The 18,771-nt window shown below is 34.4% G+C and overlaps 1 protein-coding gene across 1 annotated transcript; it reads left to right on the plus strand.

The window, feature by feature from the left end:
• The first annotated feature begins 9,044 nt into the window (after window positions 1-9,044).
• LOC107851348 (endoglucanase 12) lies at window positions 9,045-18,756 on the plus strand. The gene is made up of 5 exons (XM_016696327.2): window positions 9,045-9,653; window positions 14,571-14,878; window positions 15,988-16,585; window positions 16,921-17,093; window positions 18,199-18,756. The coding sequence occupies exons 1-5, from the start codon at window positions 9,272-9,274 to the stop codon at window positions 18,598-18,600; spliced, it is 1,863 nt and encodes a 620-aa protein (XP_016551813.2). The 5' UTR covers window positions 9,045-9,271; the 3' UTR covers window positions 18,601-18,756.
• The last annotated feature ends 15 nt before the right edge of the window (window positions 18,757-18,771 follow it).

Genomic DNA, 18,771 nt, shown 5'->3' on the forward strand with positions numbered 1-18,771 from the left:
ATATATATATATATATATATATTGAAAATGAATTTAAAATATATATATATATATATATATTAATTTTAATTTTAATTATTTTAGAAATAAAAATTAATAATAATCAACTCTAATATTGTTATCAACTTTAAGGGTATTTCAGACATTTTGACCAAAAGGAAAGTGCTTAATAACACTTGTTTACCAAACACATCAACAATTTTTTTTTTCAGTTTTAGCACTTTTATACAAACACGTAATTGCTTATTTTTAAAATAAGTTTCAACACTTTCAAAAGCACTTTTAAAGAACTTTTTAAAAGCCACTTGTTTCAGCTTATCAAAACGGGCTCTATATACAAGACCTATATCAACAAGAATAGACTTAAAGTTACAACAACTATAAGAACTCTACAACAACTAGGTGTCTAGTAATTATCCGTTACTAGGTCCCCACAAGTTGGTGGTGTCAACAACACCCAACTTGGAAAACTGCTTGACAAAAGAGATTCTTGGAAGTGGTTTGGTCAGTATATCTGCCACTTGATTAGCCGAGTGAAGAGGTTGAACTGCGATATCCTTGTTTTGAACTTGTTCACGAACAAAATAAAAATCAATAGCAATATGTTTCATCCAACTATGGAACACTGGGTTGGCATAAATGTAGGTGGTGCTAACATTGTCACAAAATATCTAAGGAATGTCTGAAATATAAAATCGAAGCTCATGGAGTAAACTTGTAAGCCAATTGGTCTCAGAAATAGTAGCTGCAACAACCTGATATTCTGCTTCTGTGGAGGAACGGGAGACAGATCTTTGCTTTTTAGAGGACCACGATATCGAAGAGCTGCCAAGGTAAACAAGATAACCTGTGGTGGAGGTTCGATCAAGAGGATCTCCAACCTAGTTAGAATCTGAGTAGGCTAGAAGACGGTGACCATGTTCTTTGGCAATCCAGAGGCCAAATGAGGATGTTTGGTGTAGATACTGAAGGAGATGTTTATAGTTGTCCAATGAGATATGAAAAGTTGATGCATGGACTGTGAGAGTTTGCTGACAGCAAATGCTATGCCCGGACGTGTAAAAAAAAAGGTAATGAAGTTTATCGATGATCCGCCTATAAAGAGAGCCATCAACTAGATAATCTTCCGCGGACTCCGAGAAAGTTATAGTAGAAGCCACCAGTGTTGGAACACCTTTGCAATTTTGCATATTAACTTCCTGCAAAAGATCTGTAATGTTGTAGTGTACTTCTGTTGAGACAATAGAAGACCACCAAGATAAGACAAGACTTCAACACTAAGGAAATAATGAAGTGGACCAAGATCCTTCAGTGAGAATCGGGTTGCAAGATTATTAATAATTCTTTGAACACCACGAATTCGATTACCAGTAATAATTATGTCATCAACATATACTAGGACATAAATAATAAACTTAAAATTCTGCAGGATGAATAATGAAGAATCAGATTGGGACTTAATAAACCCCAAAGTAACCAAATAATTTTTTAGTTCAGTGTACCAAGCCCTGGGGGCCTGTTTGAGTCCATAAATAGCTTTTTGCAGCTTACAAATATGCATCGGATGTGAGAAGATTCATAAGCCGGTGGTTGGCCATATAGACTTCCTTATCAAGACGACCTTGCAGGAAGGCATTATTGATATCAAGTTGACGAATGGGTCGGATTTGTTATGTTACAATCGCAAGAACTATTCGAACAGTTGTTGGCTTTACCACAGGGCTAAAAGTACATTGGAAGTCAAGGGCAGGTCATTGTGTGAATCCTTTGGCAACCAAGCAAGTTTTGAACCTATCCACAGAACCATCAAGATGATATTTAACCCGAAAAAGCCACTTACATTCCACCACATTTTTTGAAGGATCACATGGTACCAGCTCCCATGTCCGATTTCGAACTAAGGTATCAAATTTATTTTTCATAGCTTCACGCCAATGTGGGACTTGTTAAGCTTACTTAAAGGTTCTAGGTAGGGAGGAAGTGGTTTGAACAATAGTGTGGAATTGCTTAAGCTTAAGGCTATTGGTCTTAGATCTAGTAATCATGTTATAAGTGGGCGTTGATGTAGAGCTAGGGCAATGAGAGAAGGTTGTGGGGCCACAGAAGATGGGACAAGTGACGAGGAAGAGGGTTGTACCACAGGGTTCTGGGTCAAAGGACCAGTAGACTTATTTTGACGCTGGTAAGTGATTATTGTGGATTGCGGCTGGGGAGAAGGATGAACTGGTGAGGCCGAAACATTTGGTTGGGGTGAGGTGCAGCTGGAAACTGAATTTTGTATGGTGAGGGAAAGGGGGAGTGGAGATTTTGGAGAAGGAGAAGAAGTATCGATAAGGGAGAAATTGAATTATCTGAGACGGTGGTACCTATTAGGGCAGAGGAGATGGGTGAGCGTGTGTCCACGGGCTGCTGCACAATGTGAGCAAGAAACTCATAAGAATCATGTGAATATTGAGTATTATCTTATGACTACTGTTCAGTTGAACAAATTTTCCAAGATACATTTTTATTTTGTGTGTTTTTTAAATGAGATCTTAGAGTTCTCATAAGATACATTTTTATTTTTATTTTGTGAGTATATTGTGTTTTCCCAAGATACATTATCTTGTGTGTGTTTGTATAGTAATAACAGATAATTAACAGACACCTAGTTGTTGAAGAGTTCTTATATGAAAAAGTAGAACCGCAAGTATGACTGGCAGCAGAGAGTCTCGAAATTCAGATTCAAGTCCACTGAGAATTTTCATAATGAGTTTTGAGTTTGATATCGGTGCACCAACAATTGCAAGTTCATCACAAAGTGATCGAACTTGATGAAGATAATCCGTGACTGAACGACAATATTTAGTGAGGCGGGCTAATCGATCTCGCAAGCTGAAAATTCTTATTTGAGATTTGTTCGCATAGGCAGTATGCAAAGCATCCCAGGCATCTTTGGCAGAGACTGCAACAACAACTGTGGGGGCAAACGTAGGATCAACAGAGGCCAAGATAGCATTTTGAATTAGCTGATCTTGGCGATACCAAGAAAGGAACTCAGGGTTATCAATGTCTTGATTGTTCTGAGAGATGGTGAGAGTGGGTGCAGGGATGGAGCCATCGAGATGGCCATAAAGATTGTGACTATGCATAAGCATTGAAACTTGAGATTTTCACAAGGAGAAATTGTGACTGCCCGTTAATTTAATGGGCAGTTGGGTAACTGGATTGAATTGAACAATGGTGATGGCATTGTTGATTCCATCGGCATTGGTCAAAGAAATCTTAGAGGCCATTTGTGTGAGTAAGCAGAGAAAAAAAAAAAAAAGAGGATCAACTCATAGGAGTTTAGATATTCTCTGATACCATAAACAAATAAAGCGTAGAAGATGGGAAAATAATCGTATGTTATTAATTGTATGACAACTATTTAAAGAGTATGTACAAGACTATATACAAGACCTATATCAACAAGGATAGACTTAAAGTTACAACAACTATAAGAACTCTACAACAACTAGATGTCTACTAATTATCCGTTATTAATAAATATATAACTATCGTCACTTATCATTTTTGTCATTAAATCATTGTTAACTTATACATATTTTCACCTTAATTTCTGACTAAACTATAATAAACTAATGGAGTATTGTTTGTTGTGAATACGTGATGCAGATTATACATTTATAAATTTTCGGTATAAAATAATACAATTTCCCCTCAAGTCACAATAATAATGTCAAGTGTAATTTGATGTGCATAATTCTAATTTCTAACTTTCAACCCCCTAAATTAAACTCTCCTTAATTAGGGTCTGGCTAGATATTAGTTATTACACAGAAATGAAGTGCCTTTTTCTTCGTTCGGTGTTCCATATCTGCATAGACATCTGATTAATTTAAATTCGCGTATGAAAACAGGCTCATTTCAAAGGCCAGTGTTTCAAATAAAGATTTCTTTCATTTTTAAAATTCAAACCCGAAATCTCTGGATTTCCAAACATCTCACCACATACCATAGCCATGTAGGCTACACCAAAATGTAGTTAATTAGTTACATTATATCCATCACATAGTCTTCAAACAAGAATTTCTTGACTATTTCAAGCTCATTTTGATTCCAAACAAACTCTTCAAAGTTTTTTTTTTTTGACTTTCCAAACAAACTCAAATATTCTTCAAGGATTGTTTAATACTCTCTTCGTTTCAAAATAAGTTTCAATTTAGCTAAAAAAAAATTGTTTCAAAATAATTATCGCTTTAGGAACGCAAGACAATAATTAGTAATCCCTTCATCATTTAAATTTGTTTGCCAAATTTTGATTTGGATTTAATAAAACATAGAATATTTTTTAACCTTGTAGTCTTAAACACACTACGTGAACAAGTTAGAATTAAAGATTTGTCAAAAAAAAAAAATAACATTCTTTTCTTAAACGAATTAAAAATAAAAGTAATTACTCCCTCTGTCCATCTTTATTTGAAAAATAAATGGCTGATTTACCTCTTTCTACCATTTTATTCTTGTTATTAAATACTACTAGTATATGTACCCGCGGATAGTATTAAAATATTATTTTTAATTGTTTCATACTGGAACATCTCGTCGTCCGAGTATGTTTTATCATGTTTTATCAAGTAGAACACATGCATAAGTATTACTTAAAGATTCATCTCCAGTATCCCATAAATTGAATATTCATAAAAAGACCAAACATATCGAATGTCTGTCTCAAATACATCAAGAAGATCTACAAACCCTTCTTTCATGGACATCAAATTTGAATATTACTACATTCGAAAAATACGTCATTAACGACCCTCGACGACGGAGGCAATTCACTTGGTGTGGATACTAGTGGAGCAGTATAGGAAAAGGAACAAAGACGTACATATGGTGTTCATCGACTTGGAGAAGGCGTATGACAAAGTTCCTAGGAAGGTTCTTTGGAGATGCTTGGAGGTGAGTGGGGTCCCGGTGGCGTACATCAGATTGATTAAGGACATATATAATGGAGCAAAGACTCAGTTGAGGACGGCGGAGGAGACTCAGAGCATTTTTCTATCTTGACAGGGTTTCATCAGGGATCGACTCTTAGCCCGTTTTTGTTTGCGTTGGTGATGGATGTGTTGACACGGCATATTCAAGGAGAGGTGCCTTGGTGTATGCTTTTTGCAGATGATATTGTTTTGATTGATGAGACGCGGAGGAGGCGTGAATGAAAAATTTGAGGTTTGGAGACAAACCCTTGAGTCTAAAGGTTAAGGTTGAGCAGGAGTAAGACAGAGTATATGGATGCAAGTTTAATGACTTGAAGCAAGAGAACGAGGAGGTAGTAAGGTTGGATTCCCAGATTGTTTGTAAGAGGGATAGTTTTAAGTATCTAGATTCCATGATTCAAGAGAATGGAGAGATTGACGAAGATGTATCCCACCATATTGGGGTAAGATGGTGAAATGGAGGCTCTCCTCGGGAGTGTTGTGTGATAAGAAAGTGTCGCTCAAGCTTAAAGGCAAATTCTACAGAGTGGCAGTCCGTCCGGCCATGCTGTATGGAGCAAAGTGTTGGCCAATCAAGAACTCCCACATTCAAAAATTAAAGATGGCGAAAATGTGGATGTTGTGTTGGATGTGTGGGCTTACAAAGGGAGATAGGGTTAGGAATGAGACTAACCAAGAGAAGGTGGGAGTGGCTTCGGTGGAGGACAAGATGCGAAAAGTTAGGTTGAGATGATTCGGGCATGTGATGAGAAGGGGCACGGATGCCCCAGTTCGTAGGTGTGAGAGGCTAGCTTTGGATGGTTTCAGGCGGAGTAGGGGTAGGCCAAAAAAATACTGTAGAGAAGTGATTAGACGTGACATGGAGCAGCTACAGCTTACTGAGGACATAACCCTAGATAGGAAGGTATGGAGGACTCGAATTAGGTTAGAAGGCTAGTGCTTGTGGGTGGGTCGTAGCCAGTAGTTAGGAGAGCTTTGGATTAGCCGGGATGGTAATCTTAGAGATATGTCCATAAGTTGGAGTTGTTAGTAGGAGGGTATGGGGGTGGGGGGTGCCTGTGGTTCGTTAGTGCAGGGTATTACTTTGTGGGTGTCTTATTTCTATTATTCCATCTTGCTTCATACTTTATTATGAATTTATTTACTATTCTTTGTCTTGAGCCGGGGGTCTATCGGAAACAACCTTTCTACTTCTCCAGAGGTAGTGGTATGGACTGCGTACATTTTACCTTCCCCAAACCCCACTATGTGGGAATACACTAGGTTTGTTGTTGTTGTTTGAGAAATACGCCATTAGCAGTCCTCGAATTACGGAGAAAATCCATATGAAATTCAAATCTTTCTACATTCGAGAAATGCACTACTAAGTACTAGCGACCCTCAAATTACAAAGAAAATCAAGAAAGAAGAATCAAGGGAGGAACAGAATTCTATCCATATCATTTATCAATAAAACATACTTATTTCTTTATATTTTATTTGTGATCGCAATTTATTTCTATCATCTCACTAAATTTATGTTGCAAACAACATCATAGATAACTATGAAAGTGGATTGGTATATAGTGATGCACAAAAATAATGAACTCTCTTTGACCTACAATTAGTGTAAACTCTAAAGTAGATAGGTATGATTTGATTACATGCTAAATTGGGTCAAACTCAAGACTACCATGGTATACAACACTTGAAAGGATGGTGTTGCAAAAACAGGTGTTGTTGCAATGGGTTGGGTTGAACATAGTTTCACAAGGCCAAGAAATTTGTTTTTAAGAGGACAATGGCTGAATTTTAGAAACACATCTCAAATGTAAAATAAATAAATTCTTAAAGATTTTACTTGGCTTATAAGTCAAAAAGTTAAATATTCAAGTGGAGTAATTTAAAACAATAATAAGTACTTATTTGATTTGGAAGGAAACTTAAGAAAGTAAATACTCTCTCCGTCCCATTTTACTCGTCTCAAATTTCTTAATTTGATTTCTCATTTTACTTGTCATTTTTCATTAATTAAGACATGACATTTTCCCCCTTTTTTTCTATCCTGATTAGTATTAATTATTCTTTCTCCAAATTAAAATGTAAACATTATTTAATAGGAATACTATGATAAAGTAGCCATGTTATCAACTGTTTTTATTAATCAATATGCAATGTCAAATTGAGACGAGTGAAATGGGACGGAGGGAGTACTTTCTTCGTCTCATTTTATGTATCGTCTTTTGATTGGACACGAAGTTTAAAAAATAAATGATGACTTTGTAAAGTTTACAATATATTGCACCTCTTAACTCACTTTAATATTCACTTTTTAGTTGTCTTTTATTATTAAGTGAGATCCAACGAGGATAAAATATGGATGACTCCATTAAATAATTGCCAAATAAAAAAAGATAAACATTCTTTTTGGGACGGACAAAAAAAAATGACGACACATAAAATAAAATGAGATAAAGAGAGTAGTACTTTTAAATCTTGTCATCTTAAATACATTAGTAAAAAATTAGATTTAAAGAGTTGTCACATTAAAAAGAGACATTTTCTTTAAACAAATTAAAAATAAAAGTAAGGTAAATTAATTGAAACTTGACAACTAATTGTTTTCAAATTTGCTTTTGAATTAAAAAACTAGTTATAGTACTCATTAATTTGGTATATGATTCTAGTTACCAAAACGATGAGAATGTCATTAATGCAAATGAATCCAATTGGTTTGCAAATTCTACCTCTTATTTAATGTTTATTGGAACTAATCAATTTTAATTTTCAACTTTCCAAGAAAAATTCAAACTTCCCTAGTAAAAGCCTATATTTTTTGCTACTAATTATATACCATATGAATACATTTGATCCAAATTAGATTATCTAGCAGTTGGTTTTACTTTGTTTCACTATCATTTCCAGCTTTCAAATTCCCTTTCATTAAACAATCACAAGTCACAACTCTATTTATTTCTATAATATACAATAAAGTCAAATCATATACTTTCTTAATCAAATTCAATATTTACAAAGTTTCTTATTTTTTTTTCTAATATAATTGTGTCTAAATACACTCTATGTACTATTTATAAATAGCGCTTCTATGTTTCCTCCGTTCAATTTTACTTGTCACATTTTGCATTGGCATACCTGACATGTCTTTCTAAGGACTCATTCCACTCCTTTTAAATTTGTTGGTCAACTTTCTTTTCTTCCTAACAAAAAAATACTAAAAAGTTCTTCAATGCTAGTTTATTTTTATTTTCTTTTTGGAAAAATTCAAAAAATATATCGTCCAACATAAATATTACTGTATTTCATATAGTTTAATTTATTATATTGTATTTCATTCGTTTCGTATTGTTTGTTCTACAATTCTTTATGGTCTGTTTTAAAATAAATGTCTCTTTTTCATTTTTGAAAAAATTTTAATTTAATTTTTCACGATATTTAAGGTCATGAGATTAAATAACATTTTGATAATTCTAAATATCTTCAATTTTAGATCACAAACTCAAAATTTTATTTATTTTCTTCAATTCTATGTCACGTAAAAAATTAGATAAATAAATTAAAACGATTATGAACTAACCAATGTAATCCCATAAATGGATTTGAGGAAGGCAAATTATACAGTCTTACATCTACCTCGTAGAGATAGAGACATTATTCTCGATGGATCCTCGGCTCTAAGTTAAAACATATTCAAGCAATCAAGAAATGTAAAAGTAGAAATGAAAACAATATCAAATGACCTATGTTGCTCGGATCGGACTCTTGAAAAATATCGACGGGTGCGTGTCAGATCTTTTAAAAATAGTATATTTTAAAAAAATCCAACACGAATGCGACAATATTTTTTGGAGAGTTCGAACAACTTAATCAATGACTAAATATATGAAATAAAGATCAATACACACACAAAAAAAAAATCATAAATGACAAAACACAAAATATAAACTATGTGTCATAAATATTTGTCTCCAATACATACAGTGGGTGGGTGGGGTTTGTGGGGGGGGGGGGGGGGGGGGGGGGGGGGGGGGGGGGTAAGTACTTCATACAAACAGTCAAAATAGCCTTCATGTTCAAAACCTACTAGAAAAAAAAAACCATGAAAGGGAAAGAAACCATCAAAACCAAAAATGTTACTACTACTATTCATAAATCTCTCTTTCCACCATTTGTCATTAATAACAAATTAAGCATAGGTACATTTTTCCCTTTAGCTGTCACCTTTTTCCATTTATAAAACCTCAATCAAAAAATCTCAAATCATTTCCCATTAATCACACACACAAAAAAAAATGCAGTCGAACCACTGGGGTGGTTCATTAGAAATAGCAACAACAGAAGATGATAATCGGAGTCATAATTTATATGACTCCGATAGAGCATCCATCAACGATTACTACGATCATAGTAATCGTAGCTTGGATCAAACACAACAAAGTTGGTTATTAGGTCCACCTGAGAAGAAGAAGAAGAAATACGTGGATTTAGGATGTATTATTTGTAGTAAAAAAGCATTGAAATATAGTTTTTATGCTATGGTTATGTTACTTCTTGTAATTGGACTTCCAACGATTGTTGTGAAGTTTTGGCCGAAGCATAAACCACCACCTATCCCGCAGGATGATTACACTTTTGCCCTTCATAAAGCTCTAAGATTCTTCAATGCCCAAAAATGTACGTTTCCTCTCATTCTTTTACCTTCTTTTTTTTTAATTTCTTTTTGCTTGTTTGTGTTTGATTCGTGGAATTTTTGTCTTGAGTCTTGGGGTATTTTTTGGAAACAATTTCTAGTGATATGGATTATGTACGCTTTATCCTTCAGAAATTTCAGTTTATGGGAGGATACTGAATATGATGTTGTTGTTGTTGTTTTTGATTGATGGAATAAATTATTCTCGATTATATTATGTTCCTAAGATTATGTTCCTTTGATTAATTTATGAGATAAGATGGATACTATGAGTACGTTTTTCTCTACTCCTTGTTTTGATTGTTTATTTGGTAATGTTGTTGTGTTTGATTCGTGGAATTTTTGTATTGAGTCTCGGGATATTTTTGGGAAACGGTCTCTAGTGATACGGCTGCGTATATTTTGCCCTTCTGAAATCCCATTTTATGAGAGTATACAGAGTATGATGTTGTTGTTTTTGATTGACGGAATAAATTATTCTGGATTACGTTCATAAAATTATATTCCTTGATTAATTTATGAGATAAGATGGATTATATGAATATGTTTTCTCTACTCCTTGTTTTTATGAAAATGTGGTTGCGTTTGATTGGTGGAATTTTTGTATCGAGTCGGGGGTATTTTGAAAACAGTCTCTTTAGCTCATTTCAGAGGTAGTGGTATGCACTATGTACATTTTGTGAAAGTATACTGAGTATGTTGTTGATTCGCGGGATAAATTATTCTGGATTACGTTCTTAAGATTGTAATCCTCGACTAACTTATGAGATAAGATGGATTCTGGGATTAAGCTTGAAGTAAAATTTATACTATATTCGATTGATGATATAATTCATAAAAATTATCTCCAACAATGCACTCGTTGAATAACTTGGGAGGTTCGCAAGGAATCGCGATGATACTATTTTAGGAGAGATACATTACAAAAGTTAGATATTAAGGTAGAAAAGCGCAAGATTATATAAGCCCCACATAAGCTTTCGATTTAACTATTGAGGACGATAATAGAAGTTGGACTTTCGATTCAGATAGAGCACCGGTTAATAGTCTAACTTCGTACAATGACTGTACAATTCTGGATTATAATCCTTAGATTAATTTATGAGATAAGATAAATAAATATCTAGAATTAAGTTTTATCTCTCGATTAGCTATTGAGGACGATAATAAGAGTTGGAATTTCAATTTTTCAGATAGAGCATCAGTCAATCATATAACTTTCTACAACCCCTATATAGTTCTTGTTTATAATTCTTAGACTAATTTATGAAATAAGATAAATAAATATCTTAATATCTCTAATTAAGTTTGAGATAAAATTTATATTGTATTTGACTCATGATAGCTCTTCCTACTATCATTGCGAAGTGTTGGTCAAAGCATAAACATCTATATGAATTTTGATTTTTAACTTTTTGCCTGACGAAAATAAAATTCTTTTATTTTTCTGAACATAAATTCCTTTTTTTGATGCAAAAAGGGTCAAAATTACCTTTATACTATTACGAAATAATTAACTTTACCCTTGTAACACATTACTAGAAAATGTCAATTCAAATAGAAGCTAATGGATAAAATTATCTAATAGAAATTAATCGAGATGGACAAGCTAACCAATAAACATGATAACAAAACAAAAAAAAAAAAAAAAAAAGGTGAAAGGAATTGACTTTTAATATTCTACTGTGTCATTTTCTTTTGCTGATGTGTGAAAAGACTATATATGTAAAAGACTATAAAAAGTGGAAAGAAATAAAGTTAGCTGATTTGGGAAAATAATAATTATAGGCTAAAATTGCTCCTAACAAACATGATGTTTGTTATTGGAATTTCACATAATTTTAGCAAAGTTCTTGACTTTTGGTAGTAAAATTGAATTGGTAAAACTTAATTTTGTACTAGCGCACACAGGGTGTTTACCTTTTTTGCGGTCGATAAAAAATATTATCATAAAAATATTTATATATAATTTAAATAAATAATATGAGAGGTAGGAATGAGTTACGGGGTGAACAAAATCAAAATCAATGTGAAATATTATTATCCATGAAACTTGTTCTCTTTTATTTGGAAAAAGTCATTTTCTTCGTTATTAAGAAACTTATTTTTTTAAAAAAATAAATAAATAAATGTTTATCGAAAATTTGACCAACTCAAAAAGAAAATTGAAAAAACATTTTAGTGCTTTGTGGTGCTTGTTAACGTGATTAGTCATTGGTGTGAAAGAGACGTTATAACTTATATGAGTTTTTAAAATTATACTACGTGCCAATATTATTATTTTTTGTTCTTTGTGACATTTTATTGTTAAAAAGTATCAAAACATTATGTTTAATTTGTGACATTCTTTAATTAATTTTATTTTTAGATATACCACTTAAAATATTTATCTCTTTTAAACTTTGAAGTTAAGCTTGACAAAAACTATGTTATAATTTTAGTTGTATATGTATGAACTTTAGCTATATAACACTTCAAACACAATATTTGAAGTTAGTCCAAAGTGATTACATGTGCGGAACAATTTTTTTGTGAATGGGTCCAAGTTAAATAGCAACATCAAAAAATAAAATAGCCGTGGTGTGACATAATGGTCAATAAAATATGTTGAGTATTATGAGGTTTTAGGTTTAAATTCCAACAACTCGTGATTTTGTGTGAAGGACAAAATCTGTTTATGATATAATTGAAGAAAGGTGTGACATATAGTTGGAAGTTGGAACATCCTTAGCACTTGATCAACATAACTATTAAAATGGGTCAAAAAAATATGTAAAAAATATCAAACTCATTGTTTGATAGGGACATTTTTATTCCTTGTCAAGCAACAAATATGTAATAAATTAATTTATTAACAAATAGTTTAATGCACTAAATCTTTTGCTATATGTGAGGTTCGTATAAAGACCAAATTGTAAGGCTATATATGGGGTTCTTATAAAGACCCAATTATAAGGGTTATTTGTGCAGTCTCATCTGGGGTTTGAAAAAGTAAAGATAGTGTTTGAGATTTGAACTTAGAATCTCGACGTTAATATTGAATCCTCTAAACCACTACGGTGACCTCTAGTTTTGGGTTGAGTACACTAAAAATTAAAAAAAAAAATCTTAAATATGTCGTATAATTATTTGTCGAGGGGATTTGGATGAACTCCTTGACCCCTCCTAAATCCTCCCTTGGCACTTATTACTCCAACACTCTCCTTTAAATTAATTTATTTGTTTATTAATAAACCAAAGTTTATGATTTTTTAAAAAAGAGAACAAACTAATAGCTTAAGATAAATTATTTAATTCTCTAGAATATTTTACTTATTTTACTAGTTACATCTTGATATCATACCAATAGTCTAAAACTTTGTGACATTCTTCAATTGTTTTTTTTTTTAGGTCTAGTGGAGGAAAAGGACTATATTTAAAATATGAGTTAGTGGGGAGCCATGATCACTCTGATTCTTTGATTTCGTCAATTATAATTTATTTTGCATTAGGTTAAATCTAATATATTTTATGTTTTGACTTTTAAGATTTAGAGCTTGTTCGAGTTTGGTGTTGATAAATAACTGATAGACTGGTCAAATCCAAGTGTCATTATGTATAAATTCGATCCACTAAAGCTTTTGCAATGTGTAGAATTTAGAAACGGACCGAATCACAAGATTTTTTGTACATAGCCTTACAGACTGTTTTCACAATTTGAATTTGTGACCTTCTGATCACGTGACAACAATTTTTTCGGTTATTCCAATACTTTCCTTCCTACTGGCTAACATGTCTTCAAGTGATTGATTTGTATTAACCTTACAAGTTGTAACTCTTCTTAAACATAGACAGTAGAAAATATATTTTTCAGTCATGAATTTTGAGTTAAATATATTGAATTTTTTTTTGCAATATATTACTTAAAAAATTGACGTGTGTAGGATCATTTGATACATCGAATGGAATAAATAGAGATATCTCATGAGGCTATTTTTTTCAATGTCCTTATGGGATAGTAATCCCACTTTTTTAATACAAATAATGGGATAAAATAATCTCTGAATTAGTTAATACCTCATACCATGCATGTGTGACATGAAATTATCACTTTACTAGGTTACTAATCAATGCTTATCAAGTGTGACATGAAATTATTTAACCTGATTGTATGAAGATTACCAGGGGTGGATCTAGTACAAGTAATTACAAGTTTACGTGACTTTTGTTGTTGCAAAGTAACTTGATGTCTTTGTAAAAACTCGAAAACTTAAAATCTTGAATCCGCCCTCTGACTGTTTGTCCTTCGATGCATTTTGTCACTTCTAGATGTAACTAGACTTTCACATCATCACAATGCACAGTGAATTATTTGTTTTAGAGTTGTCAAAGTCACGCTTAAGCCCTGAAGCGAGGCTCAAAACGTGCTGACCGCATTGCCTCACTTACCGTGCCCTTTAGTGTCATCGTCAAGGTTCTAAGGCATACTTTCCCTTGCGAATGGAGCCTCTTCTGAAGAGGCGGCACGAAACAATTGACGTTCTACTTTATCATAATTTTTGTTTCAATTTCTTTGTTCATATATTTGTCATTCGTGTTTATAACTATTAATCTTGGATTAAACATATAAAAAAAGGCAGTCCGTTGCACTAAAGCTATCGCTATGCGCGGTGTCCGGGAAGGGCCCCACCACAAGGGTGTATTGTACACAGCCTTACCTTGCATTTCTGCCAGAGGTTGTTTTCAAGGCTTGAACCCGTGACCTCCTGGTCACATGGCAGCAACTTTACCGGTTACTCCAAGACTCCCCTTCGGATTAAACATAAATATTTGTATTTTTCTTTTTTTCTATTAAATCCCATGCTTTTTTGCGCTTTTTGCTTTTGATAACACTGGTTTGTTTTTCCTTTGCATGCATGCAGCTGGGAAATTGCCAAAGAGCAATGGGATCCCATGGAGAGGGAACTCAGGTTTACAAGATGGATCAACACTTACAGATGTTAAAGGTGGATTGGTTGGAGGGTACTATGATGCTGGTGACAACATAAAATTCCACTTTCCAATGTCATTTGCAATGACCATGTTGAGTTGGAGTGTGATTGAATATGAACACAAGTACAGAGCTATTGGTGAATATGATAACATCACAGAACTCATCAAATGGGGTACTGATTACTTGCTTCGTACTTTCAACTCTTCTGCAACTAGAATTGACAAAATTTACTCACAGGTAACATTGTCTACTTTCAACATCATGTTAAAAAACACAATGGTAGGATGTTTTTGGTATATGAGTATTATTTCGTTATTGCGATTTGCGTAGCAACAAGACCCTAGATAGAAAGGTGTGAAGGAAGCGAATTAGGGTAGAAGGATAGTTGGAAGGAGTGTGTCCTTGCTCGTAGGTACGAGGACTTTGTTTTGTTAACCGTGCCAGTGGCTATAGTGCTAGTCTTGTTTCAGAGTGTATTATCATTTGTCGATTTACTTCGTGATAGTTTTGTTTATGTTATTATGTGGTGTGTGAATACCTATTGTTTCTTGTTCTCTTTACTATTTTTTCTAGACTGTTTTTGTCTTGAGCCGGGGGTCTATTGGAAACCGCCTCTCTATCTCACCTATGAGGTAATTGTATGGATTGCGTACTTTACCCTCCCCAAACCCCACTTTGTGGGAATATGCTGGGTATGTTGTTTATTTTTCTTACAATCCTGCGTCGGATACTTTTCTTTTGAGACCAGGGTCTATCGGAAACAACCTTATATACCTTACAAAGGTAAGGATAAGCTAAGGACTGTGTACATCCTATCCTCCCCAGTGCCCACTTGTGGGATTACACTGGGTATTATGTTGTTGTGTTATAACTCGTTGAGCTACTAGGTTCTAAGTTTATAATTTATGCATATTTAAAGAAATTTGAAAAAGTAACTAAATAGGGGTTGGATATAGCTACTAGGTTTTGTCGAATTCGTATCGTAAATGGTACAGACGCACCTGTGTTGATATGATGGAAGTCTTTCAAAAAAATGCTTTCCAGAGAAAATCTTGTTTCATAAACACTGTTATCCAATGTTTAGTTGAAGAGTGAGCGGTAGGGTAAGTTCTACGTATGGTATGCTCTACCCTCCGAAGATCCCACCTGTGGGATTTGTAAGAAGTTGGTGGTGGTGAGAAAATAGGGGTTAAACGTTAAGAACCATAAAAGTTGTTCGATAGAGTTCAAATCCTAGATCCGCGATTGAACTCAACTGAAGTGAAGCTTTAAGCCTAATGTTTTGACTGTGCATCACTAAATTTCATACTAAATTCTGTATATGGTTCCGATTTTCATATTCTTAGGTTGGTGGTGCTTTAAATAATTCAAGAACGCCCGATGATCACTACTGCTGGCAAAGGCCAGAAGACATGAACTACGAGCGCCCTGTTCAAACAGCTACTCAAGGGCCTGATCTCGCCGCAGAAATGGCAGCAGCATTGGCTGCTGCCTCCATAGTCTTCCGGGATAACGCAGAGTATTCAAGAAAGCTAGTTAAAGGAGCGGAGACAGTCTTTCACTTTGGTCGGGATGAGGGAAAACGGACTTCATATTGCCGTGGTAATCAATACATTGAACCTTTCTACAACTCCACCAACTATTTCGACGAGGTCATGTGGGGTTCAGCTTGGTTATACTACGCTACTGGTAATAAAACTTATATATCGTTGGCCACTGATCCTCGAATATCTAAGAATACCAAGGCCCCCTTCATGATCCCGGATTTGAGCGTGTTGAGTTGGGATAACAAGCTGCCTGCAGCTATGCTGCTGTTAACTAGGATGAGGATATTCTTGAATCCGGGCTACCCTTACGAGGAAATGTTGAGTAACTATCACAATTACACTGGCCTTAACATGTGTTCTTACCTACAGAGGTTCCGCGTCTTCAACTTCACTAAAGGTATGCCGAATCCTCTTGCAAGAACTTGCCTTTGATTCAACATGTTCTAGTTTACCAGCTGGAAAAAGATAATTCTTGTGTACCAATAAAGAGAAATTAGTTGATAGATACGTTAGGTCTGGTGAGTCCTCCACATCCCAAAACCTTCACGGGGAAAGGAGCTGACTCACTCGCCCTACTTTAGAAGATAGAAAAGGTTAGCTTTTGCCCAGATTAGGTAGAATCCATTAAATAGATACAAATATCCAACTTCGTACTCAGTAGCAAAAGTGGTTATGCGTTCCTGAACTCATAGACTTCAAATCCTGAACTCGCCTCCGATTTCACATGTTTAGGTGGACTGATCCAGTTGAATCACGGGCGTGGTCAGCCGTTGCAATATGTGGTAAATGCAGCCTTTTTGGCATCACTATTTGTTGATTACATGAATGCCACTGGTGTTCCTGGATGGTATTGTGGCATTAACTTTATCCCCTTGGAAGATCTTCGCAGTTTCGCCACTTCCCAGGTCTGCACAATCACTTCCTTTCATTATCTTATCGACTTCAATATACAGTAAACTGTTAGAAAGCTGCAACATGAATACATTTTTACATGGTCGATTGTGTATTTGGTACGACACAAGTCATTTTCAGATGTTTGGTTATATCAGAAAATTAAAGTCCCTCTCTTATTTACCCAAGTCATTATACAAATATATGAACGTTTGCCTTCACATTACTTGCTCCAAGCGGTACTGTTCAGAATGTTTTGTTATGCTTTCATTTTATTCTTTTTCTGAACTGCTTTGACTGTTTTTACTCAAGTTGAGAGTCTATCGGTTACTGTTCAGAATGCTTGGTTATGCTTTCATTTTGTTCTTTTTCTTAACTGCTTTGACTGTTTTTACTTTAGCTGAGGGCCTATCGGTTACTGTTCAGAATGCTTTGTTATGCTTTCATTTTATTCTTTTTCTTAACTGCTTTGACTGTTTTTACTTAAGCTGAGGGTCTATCGGTTACTGTTCAGAATGCTTTGTTATGCTTACATTTTGTTCTTTTTCTGAACTGCTTTGACTGTTTTTACTTAAGCCGAGGGTTTATAGGAAACAACCTCTCTGAGTCTATGTCTTTGCAATAGGGTAAGATTTGCATATGCTCTACCTTTTCGGATGCTCTACCTTTTCGGACCCCACTTTGTAGGACTAATGTTGATGTTGGATTACTTGCTTCAAGCCAACAACTAACACCTAGATATATTCTAAATCTTTTGCACTCAAGTTTTTACCAAAATAATCTCTGATTTGCTATATTATTATCAGTATCTAATATCTATTGTTCTTTCAGACTTCCATCATTACCAAATAAACTCTAAAACTAATACTCCCCTGTTCAATTTGTCTGTCTTACTTTACTTTTACGTTGTTTAGAAAAGAATGTCACTTTCCTTTTTTGGCAACTCTTTAGTTTCAATTTTTCACATGACATGTTTAAAACCACAAGATTCAAAAAGACTTATTTTACTTTCTTAAACTCTGCCAAGTCAAAACTAGACAAACAAATCGAAACGAAGGAAGTTATGCTTTAACATTTCCATTAAGAGTTTCCAACATGTCCTAACATTTTGGAAAACAGGTGAATTATATTTTAGGTGAAAATCCCATGAAGATGAGCTACATAGTGGGATATGGAAACAAATTTCCAAGACATGTTCATCACAGGGGTGCATCAATACCTACAGGTAAAACAAAGTACTCATGCACTGGAGGTTGGAGATGGAGAGACACCAAAAATCCAAACCCTCATAACATAACAGGAGCCATGGTAGGAGGACCTGATAAATTTGACAAGTTCAAAGATTCGCGCTCGAACTTCAGCTATACAGAGCCAACACTTGCTGGAAATGCAGGACTTGTTGCTGCATTAGTTTCTTTAACTGGTAGTGGTGGTTATGGTGTTGACAAAAATGCAATTTTCTCAGGTGTTCCACCTTTATATCCAATGAGTCCACCACCACCTCCACCATGGAAACCATAAATGCGCGAAGATTCTTGATGATTCCAGCTGAAATTTTGCCTGGTAAAATGGCTGTCTTCTGTACAAAGTTTTGAGATTACAGTGTTGTTTTAACTCTATTTATCTTGTGACATTCCGGCATAATAAAATTCTTGCATTGATTTTAAAGTGCATGCATGAATCGATTTGCTC

This window comes from Capsicum annuum, chromosome 12 (assembly GCF_002878395.1).
Source record: "Capsicum annuum cultivar UCD-10X-F1 chromosome 12, UCD10Xv1.1, whole genome shotgun sequence".
NCBI lineage: Eukaryota > Viridiplantae > Streptophyta > Magnoliopsida > Solanales > Solanaceae > Capsicum > Capsicum annuum.

Coding starts and splice junctions, on each gene's coding strand:
- LOC107851348 (XM_016696327.2), top strand. CDS start 9,272: ATGCAGTCGAACCACTGGGGTGGTTCATTAGAAATAGCAACAACAGAA. Junction 14,879..15,987: donor TTGACAAAATTTACTCACAG/GTAACATTGTCT, acceptor TCATATTCTTAG/GTTGGTGGTGCTTTAAATAA. Junction 16,586..16,920: donor CGTCTTCAACTTCACTAAAG/GTATGCCGAATC, acceptor TCACATGTTTAG/GTGGACTGATCCAGTTGAAT.